General features: G+C 45.5%; 1 protein-coding gene across 3 annotated transcripts in view; it reads right to left on the bottom strand.

The window, feature by feature from the left end:
* TUBD1 (tubulin delta 1) overlaps positions 1-24,330 on the bottom strand; it is a 96,443-nt gene that overhangs the window by 64,368 nt on the left and 7,745 nt on the right. For all 3 annotated transcript variants that reach the window (XM_033921299.1, XM_033921298.1, XM_033921297.1), the window contains exon 2: positions 13,990-14,167. In XM_033921299.1, the coding sequence (XP_033777190.1) occupies positions 13,990-14,161 (172 nt within the window). In that variant the 5' untranslated portion in view covers positions 14,162-14,167. The remainder of the gene's footprint in view (positions 1-13,989; positions 14,168-24,330) is intronic.

The following is a 24,330-nucleotide window of genomic DNA, read 5'->3' on the forward strand; positions in this document are numbered from 1 at the left end:
CAGCGGCCTTCTCCCCCCTTAAGCGTCTTTTCTTCTCCACTCCACCTTTCCTCCCTCCCTCCTTTGTGGCGCTTTTGCACCAAACCGACAACAGAACAGGCCCGGTCGGACAAATCTCCCTGTCCTGTAGCCGCGAATCTAAATTACCTTCTTACAGCAGCTGGAGTAGTGAAGCTGCTGTAAGAGGTAATTTAGATTCGCGGCTACAGGGCAAGGAGATTTGTCGGCCGGGCCTGTTGTCAGTCGATCGGGGGACCTGACCGGCTGTGCACATTCTCCGGGGCGGACCGCCCCCTCCCCCCTCTTTCGTACGCCATTGCCTTCTCCCTACCTGCCCTCCCTCCGACGTCAGCGCTGACATCGGGAAGATTTCCGTTCGGCTGTGTGCTGCGACAGGGCAGGTAAGGAGAAGGAGACTACCCTCGCGGCTCGAGTGCACTGCGATCCAACCCCGCAGGAACCCCGCAACCCTCGGAGGCATCCCCACGGGATCCCGGCGAACCTAGGGGGATTCCCGTCATCCCCGTTCCCGTGCAGCTCTCTACCCTAGGCGTCTGCCTAGAGCCATGACAGATGTCTGAAATAGTAACATAGCAGATGATGGCAGATAAAGACCCAAATGGTCCATCAAATCTGCCCAACCTGATTCAATTTAAATTTTTTTAATTTTTTCTTCTTAGCTATTTCTGGGCAAGAATCCAAAGCTCTACCTGGTACTGTGCTTGGGTTCCAACTGCAGAAATCTCTGTTAAAACCTACTCTATCCCATCTAAACCCTCCCAGCCACTGAAGCCCTCTTCAGCCCATCCTCCCCCAAACGGCCATATACAGACATAAATCGTGCAAGTCTGCCCAGTACTGGCCTTAGTTCAATATTTAATATTATTTTCTGATTCTAGATCCTCTGTGTTCATCCCATGCTTCTTTGAACTCAGTCACCGTTTTCCTCTCCACCACCTTTCTTGGGAGCGCATTCCAAGCATCCACCTCCCTCTCCGTAAAGTAGAATTTCCTAACATTGCTCTTGAATCTACTACCCCTCAACCTCAAATTATGTCCTCTGGTTTTACCATTTTCCTTTCTCTGGAAAAGATTTTGTTCTACATTAATACCCTTCAAGTATTTGAACGTCTGAATCATATATCTCCCCTGTCCTTCCTTTCCTCTAGGATATACATATTCAGGGCTTCCAGTCTCTCCTCATACGTCTTCTGGGGCAAGCCTCCTATCATTTTCGTTGCCCTCCTCTGGACCGCTTCAAGTCTTCTTATGTCCTTCTCCAGATACGGTCTCCAAAACTGAACACAATACTCCAAGTGGGGTCTTACCAATGACCTGTACAGGGGCATCAACACCTTCTTCCGTCTACTGGCTACGCCTCTCTTTATACAGCCCAGCATCCTTCTGGCAGCAGCCACTGCCTTGTCACACTGTTTTTTCGCCTTTAGATCTTCGGACACTATCACCCCAAGGTCCCTCTCCCCGTCTGTGCATATCAGCTTCTCACCTCCCAGCATATACGGTTCCTTCCGATTATTAATCCCCAAATGCATTACTCTGCATTTCTTTGCATTGAATTTTAGTTGCCAGGCATTAGACCATTCCTCTAACTTTTGCAGATCCTTTTTCATATTTTCCACTCCCTCTTCGGTGTCTACTCTGTTACAAATCTTGATATCATCTGTAAAAAGGCACACTTTTCCTTCTAACCTTTCAGCAATGTCACTCACAAACATACTGAACAGGATCAGCCCCAGCACCAAACCCTGAGGGACTCCACTACTCACCTTTCCTTCCTCCGAGCGACTTCCATTAACCACCACCCTCTGGCGTCTGTCCAATAGCCAGTTTCTAACCCAGTTCACTCACAAACATACTGAACAGGATCAGCCCCAGCACCAAACCCTGAGGGACTCCACTACTCACCTTTCCTTCCTCCGAGCGACTTCCATTAACCACCATCCTCTGGCATCTGTCCAACAGCCAGTTTCTAACCCAGTTCACCACTTTGGGTCCTAACTTCAGCCCTTCAAGTTTGTTCAACAGCCTCCTATGAGGAACCGTATCAAAGGCTTTGCTGAAATCTAAGTAAATTACATCTAGCATATGTCCGTGATCCAGCTCTCTGGTCACCCAATCAAAAAATTCAATCAGGTTCGTTTGGCATTATTTACCTTTTGTAAAGCCATGTTGCCTCAGATCCTGTAACCCATTAGATTCAAGGAAGTACACTATCCTTTCTTTCAGCAACACTTCCATTATTTTTCCAACAACCAAAGTGAGACTCACCGGCCTGTAGTTTTCTGCTTCATCCCTGTGACCACTTTTGTGAATAGGGACCACATCTGCTTTCCTCCAATCCCCAGGAACCACTCTCGTCTCCAGAGATTTGTTGAATAAGTCTTTAATAGGACTTGCCAGAACCTTTCTGAGCTCCCTTAGTATCCTGGGATGGATCCCGTCTGGTCCCATCGCTTTGTCCACCTTCAGTTTTTCAAGTTGCTCATAAACACTCTCCTCCGTGAACGGCGCAGAATCTACTCCATTTTCTCATGTAACTTTGCCAGACAATCTTGGTCCTTCTCCAGGGGCACAAACACCCTCACACCCAGAAATAACGTCTGCTGCCTAGGAGTAACTCTTGACTCAAACTTATCAATGACGGATCACGTATCCATACTAATATCATCCTCCTTCTACTACCTCAGCTAGCTAAAATCCATACATGCATACTTCTCAGAACCCAAATTCGCCCAGCCACTGTATGCTTTCGTACTATCCCACTTAGACTATTGCAACACACTACTAGTGGGCCTGCCTACCTAAACTCGTTTCCGCCTCCAAAGGATGCAAAATGCTGCAATCTGCCTCCTGAAAAACTTAAACTTGTCATATGGAGCTGGATATCAAAAAATCGTATCGTTTATGAGTAAGCCTCAGACCCACCACTCCACAACTGTGTTACTTCATACCTGCTGGAAGAATTACATGGCACTTCATCATTGGCTGCCCATATACACTATTCTATTTCACAATAAATTATTAATCTTGCATTTGTTTTCTAATGTCTTTCTTTATATGTACGTAAAATTGTTTATGTACTTAGCTTTTATATCAGCCAACGCCTGGGAGTCTGACCCAACATGACATGTTTTGCACCAAAAGTGCTGTATCAAGGGTCTCCCTATATGAAAAGGAAAAGGAAGCTATTAAATAACATTCGTATCAAGCTACCTCTCCTGGTTCGTACATTTTCATTATCTCACTTCTTTTAAATCTATGCACTCACCGAGGTCGCGCGTGCCATCTGACTCTAGATTGTGTATAGGAGAAATTTGGCGGCAGCGTCTTAACCCCAGAATTTAAATACTACATCACATCGTTAGCAATCTAGTACCTCCCCCTGTGTCTCATTGGACCAAACTCTACCCAATGAATGAAGTCCATTCTATTTCCCCATTCAACCCACGTGGTTCCACAGTATCCAGTATCATTTTCGTTAAGCTTCCTCTGATCTTCCTCTGATATCCAGCTCCATATGACAAGTTTGATCTATGAATGCTAGGACTGGAAATAGATTGACATTAAAGGGATTGCCATAGACTTTTTAGGGCTTATCCTGAAAAACTTAGGCATCTGCGACCATGTTACCCCTGAATTAGCTTCCATGCACTGGCTGCCCATTCAAAAATGCTGCACCTTCAAGGCCCTGGTCCTTGCTTTCAAACTATGAAACGATGAGCTAGAGATCCAAGATGGCCGCCGTTAGCTAACTGCTGCTCAGACGCCTTCAACTTTTCACTTTTACCTCAGATAAGAAATGCCGAAAAGAAGGGGGAAAAGCGCTGGTGCAGCCTCCTGACGCTCGGTACCCCCATCGGCTACAATCGACGAATTTCTACGGCGACTGCAACGAGAACAAGAATCGCCAGGGACCCATGCCCGCTGGGAATGCCGCCGGAGAGTAGTGCTGCGGCGAATACCTTAGGGCTTGACATCTCTCTGAGCCCTGACGAACGGACTCCACCTCTTCAGCCACAGCCAGCCAGCTCACTGCGAGATTCAAGAGTGCAGCCGGACAGATATAGATCCAAGGATTTCCTGGGTCTCCACATTCAAATTTTCCCAGATGTCTCTAGAGAGACTCAAAAAAGAAGAAGAGAATTCCTAAACCTGAAACCTGGAGTGACTCAAATTGGTTTTTTTTTTCTTTTTAAGATGCCCATGTAAATGTGTCGTTAGATATCGTTCTTTGAAATATGTATTTGTAGATACATCTTACTCGATAAGATTTATCTCAATGAAACGCCTTGAGAATAAAGTAACAACAGCGCCTATTGATAATTAGTTCTCTGTTTAGTACTAGTTAATATGTTTATTTATAATTGTTTGAATTTAATTAAGCTACTCTTTAAATCTTGGATCTAATCTAATTTAGAGGACTAGTGTGTGATCAAGGGAAGCTGATTTCTTCTTTTCCTTTAATAATTTGAGTGAATTACTTTTCAGAATTGAAAGTTAACTTGATTAGAATTGTCTTGATCGTACTTTTCTGTACAAGATGCTTATGCTTGGAAACATTTCAAAAAATTGTATAAATAAAAAACAAAACAAAACAAAAAACCTTTTATGAAACGATTCCGCACTACATGAAAACTAAACCACAAATCTACTTCCCAAAGTGACCACTGAGGTCCCAAGGAGAAAAACGGCTGACCCATACCTCCTGGCCGGTTCCTCAAAACTGAAACAGCCCGCAAATGCTCCTACTCACGTTTCATATCCAAACTATGGACTTTGGAGCTTCAGGAAGGTCGTGAAAACCTTCCTCTTTACAAACCCAGTGCCTTAAGGACATGCACCCAGAAATGCCATTCAGAGTCAACGCACTTATGCCACCTACTCTCACCAGAAGCTGCTTAGTGTATGTGTTTTATTATCATGACTATATTGTAAATTATGTCATCTCTGTCCTATCTCGATTACATTGGGGATGTACTTTGTAACCTGCTCTGGGTTCCTTTGGAAGGACGGGCTAAATAATTGAACAAATAAATAAATAAAGATGTGGCCGCTGAGCTGATCGTGACAAGGAAATCTCCCTGCCGTGATTAGCTGAGTGTCCGCGGCAGGAGAGATGCCCACCCCCTCCCCTGAAACAAGCCAGGCAAGAGTGATGCCCACTGCCTCCTGCCCTGGAGCCACTGCCCAACCACTGAAGGCAAGCTGGGCAGGACAGATGCCCATTTCCTCCTGTTACCACCCCTCCGAACCCGAACCCCCCCCCCAAGGCTCAGTTCCCCCTCCCCCCACTCTACCTCCAAAACCCCATTCCTCCATACTTTTCAGTTGAATATCTGGCCAGAGGGACACTCTCGCCTTCCGGCTGGCTGGCCCGCTTCTCCACAGTGGTAGGTCTTTCCCTTCCCGGTGCATTCTGGGATGCATCAGGGAAGGACCTAAGACTCTGATTGGTTCAAATGTCTAAGGCATCAAAGACTATCTTGGAGCATAAGGGAGTGAATGGTAGCATAGTAAATTCATCTGTATGAAATGCCAATGGTGAAATGTAAATTAGCAAAAATTATTTTAAAAAAAGGTCATCAGTAAAAATCTGGAAAACAGTCTGCAAACATTTTTTTAATAAATTTGCCAGCACCAGAATGCAAGGGTTTCATACCCTTCAGAATTTTTATGTTTATTGCTTATTTTTATATATGGAGAAACAAACAAAACTGCAGACTGTGTACAAGATGTAGGCAAAAATTTATTGTACCAAAATTAAAATGCAAATAAGTAAAATAAAACCCTTTTACCAATCAAGGGTCCCGCGGGTTCCCCCTTTGGGTCACGGGGATCCCGTGGGGACGCCCCCTAGGGTCGCGGGGATCCCGTGGGGACGCCTCCGAGGGTCGCGGGGTTCCTGCGGGGTTGGATCGCAGTGCACTCGAGCTGCAAGGGTAGTCTCCTTCTCCTTACCTGCCCTGTCGCAGCACACAGCCGAACGGAAATCTTCCCGATGTCAGCGCTGACGTCGGAGGGAGGGCTTAAGCAAAGCCCTCCCTTCCTCCGACGTCAGCGCTGACATCAGGAAGACTTCCGGTCAGCTGTGTGCGGCAGGGCAGGTAGGGAGAAGGCAATGGCGTACAAAAGAGGGGGGAGGGGCGGTCCGCCCCGGAGAATGTGCACAGCCGGTCAGGTCCCCCGATCAACCGACAACAGGCCCGGCCGACAAATCTCCCTGCCCTGTAGCCGCAAATCTAAATTACCTCTTACAGCAGCTTCACTACTCCAGCTGCTGTAAGAAGGTAATTTAGATTCGCGGATACAGGACAGGGAGATTTGTCCGACCGGGCCTGTTCTGTTGTCGGTTTGGTGCAAAAGCGCCACAAAGGTGGAGGCAGGGAGGGAGGAAAGGTGGAGTGGAGAAGAAAAGACGCTTAAGGGGGGAGAAGGCCGCTGAAAGCACTGGGGAAGACAAAGGGGTGGAAAAGAACGCTGAAAGGACATGGGGTAAACGGGAGGAAGGGGGGGGGAAAAGGACCCTGAAAGCACTGGGGAAGACAAAGGGGTGGAGAATGCCACTGAAAGGACATGGGGAAAACAGGGGTGGAGAAGGCCGCTGAAAGGACATGGGGAAGACAGAGGGGGGAGAAGGACGCTGAAAGGACATGGGGAAGGCAGAGGGGGGAGAAGGATGCTGCCTGACAGGACATGGGGAAGATGGTGGGGGAGAAGGACACTGAAAGGAAATGGGGAAGAGGGAATGGGAAGAAGACGCTGGCAGGGAAGAAGACAGAGGTGCCAGACTATGGGGGGAGCGGAGGGAAAAAGATGGGTGCAAGACCAATTTGGGAGGGGGGAGAAAGGGAGAGGCACAGTAACAGAGCAAATGGAAGACACAGAGAGAAGAGAGGTAGTGGATGGAAGGAATTGAATGAGAACATGAGGAAAGCAGAAACCAGGCAATAAAGGTAGGAAAAAAATTCTTTTTTTTTTTTTTTTTTTGCTTAAAGATAAAGTAGTATATTAGTTGTGTTGATAAAAATTTATAAACATTAGAGGCTTTGGTAGAAACCCATTTACAAAGTATGTATTCTTCCCAATTAATATTTCCAAATTAATAAAGTCTTTTTGCTTATTTTTAAATGGGTTTCTACCAGAGCCTTTAATTCAGTAGCATAATTAAATGAAATAACTATTTCTGTAGTTTATAGGGACAGGCGGGGACGTAGGGGATTCCTCGCGGGGATGGGCGGGGACAGAGGGGATTCCTCGCGGGGACGGGTGGGGACGGAGGGATTCCTCGCGGGGACGGGTGGGGACGGAGGGATTCCTCGTGGGGACGGGTGGGACTTTGGCGGGGACGGGTGGGATTTCTGTCCCCGCGCAACTCTCTAGTACACAGTCTGCAGTTTTGTTTGTTTCTCCTGCTTGGTTTTTTCTGCAGACAAAGTTGGACTTTCTCCTTTGTTTTGTTGCCCTGTTATTTTTATATATAGCATAGTTTCTTACCGTAACAGTTGTTACCCAGGGACAGTAGGCAGATATTCTCAACATGTGGGTGACGTCGCCAACGGAGCCCTGCAGCGGACAGCCTTGCAAGCAGACTTGCTTGAAGATCTTTTAAGAGCTTACGAGTGATACATCACGCATGCGCGAGTGCCTTCCCGTTCGAGTTAGGGTGCATGTCTCCTGCGAGGTACCTCAGTTCAGATAACTAGCTAAGAAGCCAACCAAGGGAGGTGGGTAGGTTGTGAGAATATCTGCCTGCTGTCCCTGGATAACAACTGTTAAGGTAAGTAACTGTGCTTTATCCCAGGACAAGCAGGCAGCATATTCTCAACATGTGGGTGACCTCCAAGCTAAGCATAATGGGATGGAGGGAGAGTTGGCAAATTAAGAAAACAAATTTGGCCGTCTCTTCTGGAGAAAGTATCCAGACAATAATGAGAAGTGAAAGTATGAACTGAGGACCAAGAGGCAGCCTTGCAGATTTCCTCAATAGGAATTGATCTGAGGAAAGCTACAGACGCCGCCATTGCTCTAACTTTGGGGCCCGTGATTCGACCCTGCAGAGGGAGACCAGCCTGAGCATAGCAGAAGGAGATGCAAGCAGCCATCCAGTTGGATATGGTTTGCTTCAAGACAGGATGCCCCAACTTATTTGGATCGAAGGAGATGAAAAGTTGCAGGGCTATTCTATGAGGTTGAGTGTGTTGCACGTAGAAAGCCAAAGCACGTTTACAGTCCAAAGTATGAAGCACAATTTCTCCAGGGTGAGAATGAGGCTTTGGAAAAAATACTGGAAGAACAATAGATTGATTAATATGAAGTTCGGAGACAACTTTAGGCAAGAATTTTGGATGAGTGTGGAGGACCACCTTGTTATGGTGGAAAACTGTGAAAGGTGGATCTGTAACCAAGGCTTGTAACTCTCTGACTCTTCGAGCAGACGTGAGGGCAATGAGAAAGACGACTTTCCAAGTGAGATACTTGAGATGAGTCTTATCAATTGGTTCAAATGGAGGCTTCGTCAATTGAGCCAGGACGACATTGAGATCCCAGACCACTGGAGGCGGTTTGAGCGGAGGGTTAACATCGAAAAGTCCTTTCATGAAGCGGGAAACTACAGGATGTGCAGACAGAGGTTTTCCCTCAAGTGGCTGATGGAAAGCAGTAATTGCACTAAGATGGACTCGGATAGATGTAGACTTGAGGCCTGAGTGCGATAAGTGAAGTAAATAATCCAAAACTGAAGACAAGAAGGTAGATATTGGCTCCATGTTGCGAGTAGTACACCAAGCAGAAAATCTAGTTCATTTCCGATTGTAACACTGCCTAGTGGACAGCTTTCTGAGAAAACTGTAGAGGGGCAGTTAGGTTGAAAGGTACCAAACTGTTAAGTGTAGAGACTGCAGGCTGGGATGAAGCAAAGACCCCTGACTCTGTGAAAGCAGAGAGGGAAAAAACGGTAGAAGTAGAGGCTACCTGGTGCTGAGTTGAAGTAGAAGGGAGTACCATGGTTGTCTGGGCCACCGAGGAGCTATCAGAATCATGGTGGAATGTTCAGTCTTGAGTTTAACAAGGGTCTTGAGAATCAGAGGGAATGGAGGGAAGGCATAGAGAAACCGATCTGTCCATTCCAGGAGGAAAGCATCTGCCTTGAGGCGGTGAGGCGAGTATATCCAGGAGCAGAACTGAGGCAGCTTGTTGTTGAAGGGAGATGCAAAGAGGTCTTTCTGAGGGGTTCCCCATTGAGCAAAGATCTGAAGTAGAGGCAAGGAAATGAGTGTCCATTCGTGAGGTTGCAGAAGACGACTCAGTTTGTCCGCCAGACAGTTGTGCTGACCTTGAATGTATACAGCTCTGAGAAAGATGTTGTGATGAACTGCCCAATCCCACAGCTTTAGAGCTTCTTGACAAAGGGAGTGAGATCCCGTGCCTCCCTGTTTGTTGACATAGTACATGGCGACTTGGTTGTCCGTCCAGACAAGGACTATTTGTCGTGAAGAAGATGTTGAAAAGCTTTGAGAGCATTGAAAATCGAGTTCCAACAGATTGATGTGACAGAGACGGTCTGCGGGGGACCAATGGCCTTAAGTACGTAGATCATAGAGATGGGCTCCCCATGCGTAGGTTGACGAGTCTTGTCATGAGAACATTCTGATGAGGAAGAGAGTGGAAAAGCAAACCTCTGGAAAGATTGGAAGAGAGCATCTACCAATGGAGAGATTGTCTCAACAAAAGGAGTTACTGTAATGTGTTGAGAGAATGGGTCGGTAGCTTGCTGCCACTGAGATGTTCTCTTTTAATGCTGTAACTCGCTTAGTAAAAATTAAATTAAGCGATTCATCAAATTAAAATAAAATACTTGAAAGTCTGGCAAAAGGAGTCATGTGAACTGTAGAGGCCATGTGACTAAGTAGAATCATCATTTGTCTCGCTGAAATTGATGCGAGTAGACACTTGATGGCAAAGGCGAATGAGAGTATCTTGGCACGGTTGAGGGAGGAATGCTCTGAGCCGGACAGTGTCCAGAATGGCCCCAATGAACTGAAGAGTTTGAGAGGGGTGCAACTGGAATTTTGGAAAATTGAGTTCGAACCCCAGACATTGGAGGAACATAATAGTCTGTCGTGTCGCTGCAATAACCCCTTGTTGAGAGGGGGCTTTGATGAGCCAGTCATCCAAGTATGGAAAAACTTGAAGACCCTAGGTACGGAGGGCTGCAGCCACCACCACCAGACACTTCGTGAAAACTCTGAGGGATGAGGCGACTCCGTAAGGAAGAACTCTGTATTTGTAGATGAAGATTCCCCACCCGAAATCTTATGTATCTGCGAGAGGCTGGATGGACTGGGATATGAGTGTAGGCCTCTTTGAGATCCAGAGAGCATAACCAATCGCCCTGATCCATCAGGGGATACAAAGTTGGTAAAGAAAGCATCCAAAACTTCTCTTTGACTAGAAATTTGTTGAGGGCTCTGAGGTCCAGAATGGGTCGTAAATCCCCCGTCTTCTTTGGGACTAGAAAATAACAGGAATAAAATCCCGTGTCCCGTTGGTTCAAGGGAACCTCCTCGACTGCTCGAAGGCGAAGAAGAGCCTGAGCTTCCTGAAGGAGAAGGGGAAGTTGCAACGAACTGGAAGGAAACTCTCTTGGAGGGAGATCTGGAGGTACTTCAAGAAAATGAAGTGAGTATCCCTCCCGAAGGATGTTGAGAACCCAGAGATCTGAGGTGATCAGCTCCCACTGGTGATAAAAATGGTGAAGTTGACCTCCAATGGGCAGAAGAGAAATCTGATGAAGGGAGGTTGGTATGCTCAGACTGAGAATGTCAAAAAGACTGAGCTGGTTTAACCGCAGCAGGAGTCTGAGGTTTCTGCTGTTTTTGCTGCTGTGGCGGACGTCTAGGGGGGGGCATGGAGAAAGCTGGCATCGTTTTTTTGAGGATAACGACGTGGTGGAGGCTTGTAAGGCCGAGCAGAAAGAGTCTTAAGCTTTGGCCGAATCAAGGAGGCAAAGAGCGCTCATGTTCAGAGAGACGCTTTGTAGCAGCCTCGATGGAATCATCAAAATGTTCAGTCCCTTGGCAAGGCAAGTTCGCTAGAGGATCCTGTAAATGAGGGTCCATGTCCACAATGCGGAGCCAAGCAAGACGACGCATAGCCACTGCAAAGGCAGAAACTCTGGATGAGAGCTCAAAGGCATTGTACGTGGCTTGTAGCATGAAGAGTCGAAGTTGTGACAGAGTTCGTATAATCTGTTTGAACTCAGGAAGACACTGCTCCTCAAGAGCTGGGAAAACTTAGGCTTTATTTTGAGGAAGTGATTAAAATAAGCAGTGAAAATGTAATTGTAATTGAGAATTCTATTGGCCATCATGGAATTCTGATATAGCCTGCGGCTAAACTTGTCCATGGTACGGTCCTCCCTGCTTGGAGGGACCGCAGCGTAGATCTTAGATGGATGAGCTTTCTTTAATGAAGATTCCACAACTAAGGACTGGTGAGATAATTGGGATTTCTCAAACCCCTTACAAGGGACGGTGCGATACCTGGACTCCAGTTTAGAAGGTATAGCTGTAATAGAGTAAGGAGTTTCTATATTCCTAAGGAAAGTTTGTTTTAAGACAGGAGTCATGGGAAGCCTCAATGTCTCCTTGGGTGGATGAGGTAACTCCATGTCGGCTAAGCACTCAGGAGTGTACTTAGAGTCAGAGTGGAGATCCAGCTGAAGAGCTTTCCACATGTCAAAGACAAATCTTGCAAATGAGGCAGACTTGGAGGTAGACGGTTCCTCAGGAGAAGGAGAGCGAGACCTAGGAGCCGCAGAATAGGATGGAGAAGCCTCTCTGGAATATTGAGAAGGAGGCTCAGAGTCCAGCACCATGGTCACCAAGGAAGCTCCACTACCTGTGATAGGAGGAGTCAGAGTGTTTGCGCTTGAGAAGCCTCGATGGTGAAGTCCCCGGGGTCCGAGGAACAGAGTGGGTCGAGGCAGGAGGAGAAATCTCCCTTGGAGGCGGTCTCGATGGAGGAGTCTTCGACGTGGACGGGCTTTGAGGCGAAGCAGCAGGTGTAGAAGCTTTGCGAGACCGAGACTTATGTTTAGTTTTTGAAGGAGTCTCAACGGCCTTTGATAAACAAGGCATAGAAGACTCAGTACTGGGAGGAGGAGAGCCCTTTTGCTTGAAAGAAGACTCCTGACTCCGCTTGGAAGCAAGATGCCTCGAATGCCTCGAGTGATGCCTCGATCGAGGTTCAGGAGGCTCTGTCCCAGGAGGAGGCAAAGAGTCACTGGATGATAAGCGACGAGACTTTCGAGGCTTGCTTCGAGGTGCTTCAACAGGAGGATCAGGCTGGCTCATAGGAAGCAGGGTCGAGGCCTGGAGAAGTTGACCCATGACTGAGGAAATATGAGTGGTCAGAATGGCTTTCAACATGACCTCGAACATAGGCACCGAGACAAAAGGATCAGGTCTCGAAGATGCAGCAGTGCACTCCAAAGAGGGCGACCTCGAGGATGAGCATTCCCTATTATTGGAGGCACGCTTACCTAGAGGTCTCGTAGAGGCTGGCAGGACCATAGGCACAGCCTGGGATGCCTGAGACTCTGGAGGCTTCTTAAGAAGGGTACCTGAAGGAGAAACAGTAGACTTACCCACAGATGAAGACTTAGAAGGGACTGCAGTCAAAGCCTTCGAGGCCGAAGTTGTCGAGGCCGAAGTCAAAGCAACCATGGGTGTCAAGGTCGAGGTCTTTTAAGTCGAGGCCATCCCCAAAGCCGAGGTCGAGACGCTCTCAGCAGACTGCTTCATAGTGCCAAATAGTTGAAGAATTTTAGCACTGCGTCTGCGAAGGGCTCAAGGTTGAAGGGTAGCACAGCGCGAACAAGTGTCAGGACAATGTTTGGGACCCAGGCAAACAATACACCAACAATGAGGGTTGGTGATTGAAATGACCCTGCCGCACTGGATACACTTTTTGAACCCGGTAAGATGCCGGGACATAGAAAGAGAGAGAGACCGGCGAAGGAACGAGGTTCAGTGGCCTGGCCTAGGCCCAAAGGCCGCCGGCCGAAAAAAGGCAAAATAAATTTATTTATTTTTTTTTTATAAAAGAAAAAAAGATAGAAGACACACGGGCACAGCGACTGAGAGAAAATAACAAAGCCGTGGTGCGAGAAGGCAATGAAGAGCTGCAGAGCTGAAGTGAAGAAGACTGCTCAGCTCCGCGGAAAACGTTGAACTGAGATACCTCACATGAGACACGCGCCCTAACTCGGGCAGGAAGGCACTCTCAAGCTTTTAAAAGATCTTCAAGCAAGTCTGTTTGCGAGGCTCCATTGGCGATGTCATCCACATGTTGAGAATATGCTGCCTGCTTGTCCTGGGATAATTATACAGTATAAGGAAGCAATATTGCTCCCTTTTTAAAACATTGGCTTTGGTGGTATAACAAATTTTAATAAATGATATTCTTGGAAACATGTCCAATAAAAAGATAGATTTTATTTAGAGCAAAAAGTAAGAAATTCAATAAAATAGCTAATGAGAAAAAAATAGAAAAGAACTTAGGACTCCTTTTATGAAGGTACGCGCATGCACCGGATTAGCTTGTGCTAGCTGAAAGACTATCGCCTGCTCAAGAGGAGGCGGTAGCGGCTAGCGCGTGCTATTCCACACGTTAAGGCCCTAACGCACCTTTGTAAAAGGAGCCCTTAGTTTTATAACAATGTCAGATAACACACCATAAACCACTTCAGACCCGATTCAGAGGATTTTCTATGTCTATGATGAATTAAACCTTTGGTTTTATGTAACAAAGCCTCAGCCCCTCTGTGACTTAAAAATGACAGAAAAAATAAAAATGGAGAAGGGCTTCTAGCCTGAATTTTCCGATTTCAAATCACATGCCAAACTCACAGGTTTTAACAATGCTGATGCTTCTGTTTTCTTGTTCTCTAAAAATACATCGACATACCTCCAGATGCCTCCTTGCTGAAGAACCGTTCTTTGCAAGCTGTCTGGTAAGATTCATTTTCTCTATTAGAATACAATCCACTTGTATTATGGAGGTCAGAGCCGATAACATCAAACAGTTCATAACCGATCTGATTACCGCACTGACCAAGCTGCACTGCCACCACAGACATCTTGTTCTGCAATCCAATGGGAATTTTAAAAGGAAAACAAGGAATAAGTATGCTTTTTGTGATTACTCAGTATATCAAAAGAAATTGAAAATGTGCACTTTCCCAGGTCCATCCATGAAAATTAAATCCCAGAGTCACCTCATGTTAATGTAAATTTTGCACCTATAATTTGGAAAGGATTTCTTCATGTGTATATGCCAGTATACAAGGGACAGGGGATAGGGAATGGGATGATATACTGCCTTTTTATGGTTACAAAAGCTGTTTACATATTTTATATAGGTACTTCTATTATACCTGGGGCAATGGAGGATTAAATGACTTGCCCAGTCACAAAGAGCTGCATTGGGGGATTGAACCCAGTTCAGTGGTTCTTAGGCCACTTCACTAATCATTAGGCTATTCCTCCGCACACATTAAAATCCCTATTACATTGCATATATTTACACAAGACTGATGTAGGGGTGATAGAGTTTGGGTGGAGCAGGGACAGAATTGTGCATTATTTACAAAATATGTAGGGTTGTGCATACATTTAAACTAGCTCATGTGCTAACGAAATATACACAGATTAGAGCTGCTATTTCTGCTGAATTTATGCTAATATAAAAAAAGACAGTTGCCCACTTTGTCTTTATACCTAAGTGATCTGATATAAAATTATTTTGATAGCAAACAAGCACTACTGAGTTAACATCTGGCAACACATGTGAATCCCTATTTTACATAGATCATTGATGGAGGAATTAGAATGTCTAAGTTGGGACATTCACAGTTCCCCCAGTATTTTACAAAAGGCTCTGTGCCATGGAGTTGGCATGTGTGTGCTCCTAAATGCCGAAGATATGCATGTAACAAGTCTATAATATTCTAAAAGATGCATGTAAAAGTGTGAGTCCTGCTCATTAGAGAGTGACACAAGGATAAAAATTCATTTCCGTCCACTCACGTCTCCCCACTCAAAGCAGAAACATGATTTTATGCAATTTTATGTGCCTAGGGCATTGCAACTAAACTTTTTGGGCCTGATTCTGTATAGGATGCGTGGTCTCAGCAGTCGCCTAAGCGGCTTTTGAGAACTGCACATGGGCGTCCTATATAGAATCATGTCTGTCCTAATGGACAGACGCCTAACCCCGCCTAACCACCCCAATTTTCTAACTGGCATCTATGTCACAGGTGCCAGTTAGAGAAGCATGTTACCGCTCCGCTGAGCTGATTGAGGCAAGAGAATCTCCCTGCCGCGATCAGCTCAGCGGTAGGGAACCCCGAACCCAACAACCCCCCCGCTAAGTCAAGCGGCAGGAGGGATGCCCACTCCCTCCTGTCGGAACCCCCTGAAGCATCCACTGGCAGGAGGAGTGCCCAATTCCTCCTGCTGGAACCCCCCCAAATACCCCCAAGCAACTGCAATAGGCAGGAGGTGTTTCTGGGGGGGGGGAGAGGGTGTTCTGGCAGGAGGGAGTGGGCATCCCTCCTGCCTATCACTATTGGGTAGGGGGTGTTTTGGGGGTTTCCAGGAGGAATTGGGCATTCCTCCTGCCGGGGGATGCTTTGGGGGGAGGAAGGATGGAGTGGGCATCCCTTCTAATGGTGGACCACATTGGGAGGGGGGGGGTGCAAGTTCCCTGCCTTGGCCACTCAACTGATTGCAGCATTTAGATTTCTTTGCCGTGATCAGCATAGCAGCCGCATCTATTTGAAATATAGACCAGCTTTTTTGGGCCTACATTTCAAGCGCCTATTGCAGCCCTAGGGAGATGCATAGGGCCGCTTAAGCTTGCCCAGGACCACTTCCAGGCAAAACCACGGTCATGCCTAGTCTTGGGTAAGCTTAAGTGTCCTTGTGTGTCACCCTCAACCGCAACAGATGCCTACTGTGTAGGTAGCTAGAGAATGACACGGGGACAATTCTTTCTCCATCCCCGCAGCATTGGATATTTTACCTGAAATTATACCAACCTTATGGGCTTAAATGAAAAGGTGTATTGGCTATTATAATCAAACAATAGCTCAATTTATTAATGTAGTCTTTGTATTTTCCATCACAAATATAGGTCTGAGAGATCCTGACCGTGTTGATAAAGCTGACTGAGGTGATGTCATCATGTTGGGTATATGGAAGTGTGTAGTCGCAAAGCTTCCTTCAAAAAGAATGCTGAAGCAATTTGTCTTTCTACACTCAGCTTCCCCTCAGTTGGAGATGAAACTTGACTCCAAATGCAGTTTACGATTAAATAAAACAGGCATCTACCCCTGAAGATGAGACGAAATGGAGAACTCCATTGGGTAGTCTCATATCGTATCAAACTCTCCAAAAAAACAGCTAAGTAATTTTTTTCACTAATTATTTTATTAGTGGGGAATAGCGAGTAAAAAATTGACTTCTTTTGTAAAATGTTCATTTTTCAAATATATATATACACTGTATATATAGATAGATATATAGATACCTGCCTTTCTCCGGTAGCAGTCGGGAGGACTTCATCGAGCATGGGAGCACACTCCACCCCTCCCCGACACTACAGCCCGCTGAGCTAGTTGGAAGGCTCAGCGGGACATTTTGAATTTCTACCTGCCTTTCTCCGGTAGCAGTCGGGAGGACTTCATCGGGCGTGGGAACACACTCCGCTCCTCCCCAACGCTACATCCTGCTGTGCCAGTTGGAAGACACAACCCTAACGGCACACAGTCTAAGGCGCACGTCAAAGGCACCTCAGCGAGCACCTTTGTGAAGCGACCAAACAACCACAATTTCAACCCCCCCTAACCAACCTACAGTTTGGTCTCATACAATCACACTACCAGACACGCTTACTCTCAAAATGTTAACTACACCTCAAAAACACACACAAGCTATCTTACTGATTGCCCTGATCCTAGCTAACTGGAAGGCAACAGCAAACAACATCTTCCCAATACCAACTATATCAAATACTAATGGAATTCTCCACCCACCCAGACAAATCACAACAGACAGAAACACCTACACCTACCACCCCAACATAACAAGAAGAAGACCGACTAACCCCTACAAGACCAAAACGCATTCTCACCAAAGATCGCTCATCTACCCGAAAACAACTCACAGCGAACCAACAAACTACGCCAATCTCACATGTGCATACTTAAACATAAGAGCAACAAAACAAAGGAGAAAGTCCAACTTTGTCTGCAGAAAAAACCAAGCAGGAGAAACAAACAAAACTGCAGACTGTGTACAAGATGCAGGCAAAAATTTATTGTACCAAAATTAAAATGCAAATAAGTAAAATAAAACCCTTTTACCAATCAAGGGACCCGACACGGTCCGTGTTTCGGACAAACCTTCGTCAGGGGTCCATGGTGAAAAAGGTTGGGACATACCATAAAAAATGAAGATAAGTAACAAAGTGCCTGTATATTGTGTTCGCCGAGGATTGCTGCAAAAAGCTTCCTTGAAACGCTTTACTTTTTGCAGCAATCCTCGGCAAACACAATATACAGGCACTTTGTTACTTATCTTCATTTTTTATGGTATGTCCCAACCTTTTTCACCATGGACCCCTGACGAAGGTTTGTCCGAAACATGGACCGTGTCGGGTCCCTTGATTGGTAAAAGGGTTTTATTTTACTTATTTGCATTTTAATTTTGGTACAATAAATTTTTGCCTGCATCTTGTACACAGTCTGCAGTTTTGTTTGTTTCTCCTACTTAAACATAAGAACCATAGGCCCAAAAACAGAACACATAAACTGGATAGAAAGGGAAAAACTAGACTGCCTCTTTCTCACTGAAACCTGGCTTACTTCTAAAACAGACCCCAGAATAACAGAGGTTTGCCCTAAAAGATACAAAATGATAGTGGTCTGCCGAGAAAACAAAAGAGGAGGAGGAATTGCCATCATAGCCAAAAACACCATAGACCTAAAAATACAAGACAAAATTACTACTCTATACATGGACTTACTAGCCTAACAACTCTCAGGCAACTCACTCAAAGGCACCCTAAACTGCATGCTTTGCTACATAACACCAGGAAACTGGAACACGGCAAACCCAAATTTCGAAGACTTTATCTACCGAAACTCATTAACGACAACTTACAACTTAATCCTAGGAGACATAAACTTCCACCTCGAAAACCAAGCCTCCAAACAAGTAGAAATCTTACTATCTTACCTTGAGGCCTTAACATACAAGATATTAGACCCTCAAACCACTCATGAAAAAGGTCACCAACTCAACATTGCAGCCTACATGACCCAACAACCAGAAATTCACACATCAAATGGAAACTGGTATCGCTCCCTCTGGTCAGATCACTATACATACTCCTTCAATATCAACTGGACCAACAACAAAAGCAAACCAAACACACAAAAAATAACCTATATTTCACGTAAGCATATCGACCCCACCAAATTCTGGATGAAACAGATGCCATAATCCAAGACTATAACCTGCAAAACTTCATCTCACAATGGAGCCAGGTAAGTGCAGCAACCCTCCTTATGTACTTCCCTTTTATGTACTTTTTCTTTAAAATTGTATTTCCTCCCCTTTTTCCTACTGTTTCCCGTGGTTTTAAAAAGCAAATACCCAAGTAGGTCTGGTAATGAATTATGTATATGTGATTTTTCTAAAATCATATTTTTACCTTGTGTACAACGCTTTGTATTTTGGTAAAGCGTTCAATCAAATAATATGAATAAACTTGAAACTTGATGAGCTAGCTCCAGAACAGAACAAAACCAGAATCCATAGAAAATCTGACAAATAGTTCGACAATAAACTATTGCTACTAAAAAGACAATGCCAACAACTAGAAAGAAAATGGAGGAAAAACAGTCAAGACTCTACAAAAACAGCATGGAGAAAACTGAACCAAAAATACAAACAAAAATTAAAAGAAAAATGAAAAACATACTACACAAAGCAAATAGGAGAAGAATCCTAGACACAAAAAACACTATTCCAACTACTAAAAGAACTCACAGACACCAAACCCTACCAGACAAGCAACAACACCCCCACACCCACACTCTTAGCAACATTCTTCAAAGACAAAATCGCAACTATAAGATCCACCTTCTATGGAACACCTACGCACTTAGAAGAGATCACAACACCCTCCACAGAAAAAGCAGTTGCAGCAGACAGAACATGGTCCCACTTTTCACCAATACAATGGTCAGACTTCAACAAACTTTACAATAAATACAGCCACGCAACTTGCGACTTTAACCACTGCCCCCCTATACCTATTGAAAGCCTCCAGTACACTATTTCGCACCCTACTCTTGCAATGGATACAAACCCTACTCACTGACGGCCTTTTCCCACAAGACCTCAGTGAAATCATCATTACTCCAATCCTGAAAGACCTCAAAGGAGAAATAGACCAACCATCCAACTACAGACCCATAGCCTCAATACCACTTTATGTCAAGCTAATGGAAGGCCTCATAGTCAAAGTCCTAAAACCATACCTAGAAAACCACAACCTATTCCACCCAACACAATCAGGCTTCGGAACCAACCACAGCACTAAGACCCTACTAGGCTCACTCATGGACACCGCCAGACAACACCTCAGCACAGGCAAAAAAATGCTAATTATCCAAAGGCTCTCCACAGCCTTTGACCTAGTAGATCATAACATCCTTCTACAGATAGATACTAGACTCAATAGGAATCAATGGTAAGGTACTATCATGGTTTAAAGGATTCCTACAATCCAGAACATACAGAGTTAAAACAAACAAAGAAAAATCCGAGCCATGGTCTAACCCAGGGATCTCAAAGTCCCTCCTTGAGGGCCGCAATCCAGTCGGGTTTTCAGGATTTCCCCAATAAATATGCATGAGATCTGTGTGCATGCACTGCTTTCAATCCAGTTGGGTTTTCAGGATTTCCTCAATGAATATGCATTGAAAGCAGTGCATGCACATAGATCTCATGCATATTTATTGGGGAAATCAAGAAAACCCGACTGGATTGCGGCCCTCAAGGAGGGACTTTGAGATCCCTGGTCTAACCCCTGCGGAGTACCTCAAGAATCACCTCTTTCTCCCACACTCTTCAACCTATACATTGCCTCCCTTGGCTCCTACCTAGACAAACAAGGTCTAACCTCCTACAGTTATGCAGACAACATCACCATTCTCCTTCCTTTTGATCGACCTGCACCATCCATGGCAGACACAATACACAGAACACTTAAAATAGTGGCAGCATGGATGAAAGTCCACAAACTGAAATTGAATCAGGATAAAACTTCATCCTACTCAAAAATAATAAAACCCCAACCGTAACAAACCTCGTCATAAACTCTACAACATATCACATCCAACCCACTTTAAAACTTCTGGGAGTGCTAATAGACAGAGGCTGTACAATGCAGCCACAAATCAACAAAACAATAAAAAAAATCATTTGAAGTCATGAGAAACTTGAGGCAAGTCAGAAAATTCTTTGACAGAAAACAACTCCAACTCTTGGTGCAATCCCTAATCCTAGGTCTCATAGACTACTGCAACATACTATATCTCCCCTGCACAGCAACCATGATAAAACAACTACAAACAATATAAAACACAGCCCTAAGATTGGTCTACTCACTTAAGAAATTCAACCACATCACAGAGGAATACCACGACTCACACTGGCTCCCAATACAAGCGAGAGTACACTTCAAATTTTACTGCCTACTATTTAAAGCAATAAACGGACAGCCCAGCTTATTGGAACAATCGACTAATTCAATCTACATCAACCAGACATAGGAGAACCCACGCACTCATGACACCATCAGCTCTCCCTCTGATGTCACTTCCTATGCGCGGCACCTGGAAGTGACATCAGTGGGAGAGCCAACGGGGTCGCAAAGAGCATGTTGTTGACTGCCACGAATTTCAACTAGAGGTATGGGGGAAGGGAAGGGGGATGCATGTGGAGGGGAGGCATAGGATGAGGCAGGGAAGCAGAAAGGAGAAGGGTCACCGGTGCCCCCCCCAACATGGCACCTGGGGCAGACTGCCCCCACTCATCCCCCCTTACTACGCCACTGAATATAATAAATATATTTGTTTTAAAAAAATTTCATCAAGAGAAGAGTGATGTAGTAGTGGACCCATATAAAATTCTGCCTTTCAACATTAAATGCGCAGTACCACCAGGATATTTTTTCAGATAAAGATAGTTCCCCCTACTGAAATTCTCTTTCATTATTATAAAATTAGACACTTTTTGTACATCAGCATTATCACATATTCTATAGGGAGTCTCTTGCAAATGAGGTCTTTAGTCACTTGATATATAGGATCACCTCCTTTACACATTTAGCGCTAGATTCACTAAGGACACTGATCGTGTCCCGACCACTTTGCGACCCTGACCTGATTCACTAATCTTCCTCCTGTTCCGATCCGCACCCAATCTGACCCATGCATGCAAATATAGGAAGGCAGCGATTCACTTTAAAAAAAAATAAAAAATCAGGAACACTGACTGGGCTGGCCGATCAAAAAAAAAAGAAAAGCGACTGCTGGGGACCATTTGCTCACGTCCTTTCCGACTTTCCTGCTCTCTTTCACCCTGCCTGCTTCTCTGCGAGTCCATGTTAGGATGCAAAATAAACTTCAGTGCCAAAAAATGGCAGTTGTGTGCCCTATAAATTATTTCGTAATTGAATCAGATGCCAAACTTTTTAAACAGTTTAATTTGTATTTCCCCTCTCTGCCGCCCTGCAAGCCCATGTTTTTAACCCACAGTTTTAACCTGCGGGTTAAAAGCGGGGCTGCATTACGGCGTTGTTCCTGAGTTTTCCTGCAAACTCCGAAAAGGGGGTAATGTGGGGCATGAGATCAACAAAACGTTGTACAAGTCCCCCTTGCAGTGTGTTATGTTTAAGCTCCCTCTCCCTTCCTTCCTTCCTTGCGTGGAGAGCATGTGCAGACCATCTACAGGCAAAGAATATGGTCTGCGCATGCAGCGATCCATGTGGTCAGTGTGGGGCATGCCTCCGATCACCGTGATTTGCATGAGGCCACGTTGTGAATCGCCCGCCCGGCCATGGATAGGATCGGATCGCCCACGGATCGGATCCATGAGGTTAGTGAATCTAGTCCTTCAACCTATTATAGAGACCAAGATATTTCACAATGTTATGTTATAAGTCGCTAATATTTTAGCCCGTTACATTAACGGGTGCTAGAGTAGATGTCTATTTTGGGTTTTTTTTTTCTTTGTCTCTTTCTCCTTGGACGCTGTCTGTCTGTCTGTCATTCTTTCTGTCTGTGTCTCTCCCTGGCCCCCTGTCTATCTTTCTTTCTGTCTCTGTTTCCCTGGCCTTCTGTATTTCTCTGTTGTGCCATGCCTGCCTGTCTCTCAGTGGCCCCCTTCCTATGTCCATACTGTCCCATCCTATGTCTTTAGTGCCCTCAGTGCCTCCTATGTCCTTAGTACCCCAGTTCTTCCTTCCCATGTTCTTAGTACCCCTTCCTACGTCCTTAGTGCCCCCATTGCCTCCTTTCCATGTACTAAGTGCCCCCATCCTGTGGCCATAGTACCCCAGTGCCTCCTTCCCATGTCCTTAGTGCCCCCAGTGCATCTGTCCTGTGTCCTTAGTGCCCTCAGTGCCCCTTCCTATGTCCTTAGTGCCCCCCAGTGCTTCTTCCTATGTCCTCCTCACTGCCTTCCAGACTTTGACCCAACCCCACCCCCGAAGCCAGCCTGCCTGCCTCCCATCCCCCTGTGTAGTAGACCCAATGAGCAGCATCTTTAAATTCTATCCCCCTTCCATTCCCCCTGTACAGTAGAACCCGGCATTTTTATTTCCCTCCCTCTCATCCCCCCTGTGCAGCAGAACCGGTGATCAGTCTGTTTCCATCTTCCCCCCCCCATGCATCCGACCCCATTGACCCTCCCATCCGCCCCTCCCACAGCGAGATGACCTCAGCGTTTCGTTTTCGGCTCCGGGTACATTTGTCGGCTGCGCCTCTGCCCGGGTTGGGGGGGGGAGAGAAGGAGGCGTTTCTTACTTCACGTCTCCTCTTGTCGGCTGGGAGGGGAGGGGGACCTGAGGATCGGCGCTGTCTCCAACCCGCTGCCGAGCCTGCAGCCGCCGACAGCCGCCGCAGCCGACATCTGCCTCGGGGGATTGACGCGCATGCGCACTCCTACCTGCGGTGCCCTACAGCACACAGAAAATGGGAGCACGCAGGTGAGAGTGCGCATGTGCGCATAGGGCTTTATTATATTAGATTATTTAGATGGACCTGGGGAAATCCATTGCTCATTCCTAGGATAAGCATGTTTTACTCCTTGAGATCTTGCCAGGCCTTGTGACCTGGGTTGGCCATTGTTGGAAACAGGATACTGGGCTTGTCCCAGTATGTTAATTCTTATTTTCTATGTAATCCATGTTTATTTATATGCTCTGTAATTTTGTCCGGCACTGATGTCAGATGGCATTTTAATATGTTAGAAGAAAAAAAGGGGGGGGGAAACAACACCACAAACTGAATATGTAAAGACCAGAGTGGAAATGTCCAAATAAGAGAGATGTGCATTTAAAAAAGGGATCCTCCAATCCATCTGATGATATGAAGATCTTTATTGTTCAAAACATCTAAATGACACATTCATGACTCAATGACTCGACATGTACATGTTTTCGGCCCTCAGGCCTGCCTCAGGAGTCTTAAGACGTGATGGATGAAGTGCACAATACAGTGGCACTCAGTTGGATCTGGCTTAAAAGGTCAGTCATGAAAGAATACCATATCAGTGGTGCCGATTGTCAGCACACGACTAATACGTGATATGGTATTCTTTCATGATTGACCTTTTAAGCCAGATCCAACTGATTGCCACTGTATTGTGTACTTCATCCATCACGTCTTTTAAGACTCCTGAGGCAGGCCTGAGGGCCGAAAACATGTACATGTTGAGTCATTGAGTCGTGAATGTGTCATTTAGATGTTTTAAGTGCACATCTCTCTTATTTGGACAATTCCACTCTGGTCTTTACATTTTAATATGTTATACAGCAATATCTATTGCAGGAGTTAATTTCAGCCCAGAAACCTTTTTTACATAATGAAGTCATTAATAAGGAGGTAAACTACTCTTTCTAATCTAATCTTTCATTTGTGAGTCGCACATACCTATACAGGCTCAAGGC

The sequence above is a fragment of the Geotrypetes seraphini genome, chromosome 15 (genome assembly GCF_902459505.1).
Source record: "Geotrypetes seraphini chromosome 15, aGeoSer1.1, whole genome shotgun sequence".
In the NCBI taxonomy this organism is placed as follows: Eukaryota; Metazoa; Chordata; class Amphibia; order Gymnophiona; family Dermophiidae; genus Geotrypetes; species Geotrypetes seraphini.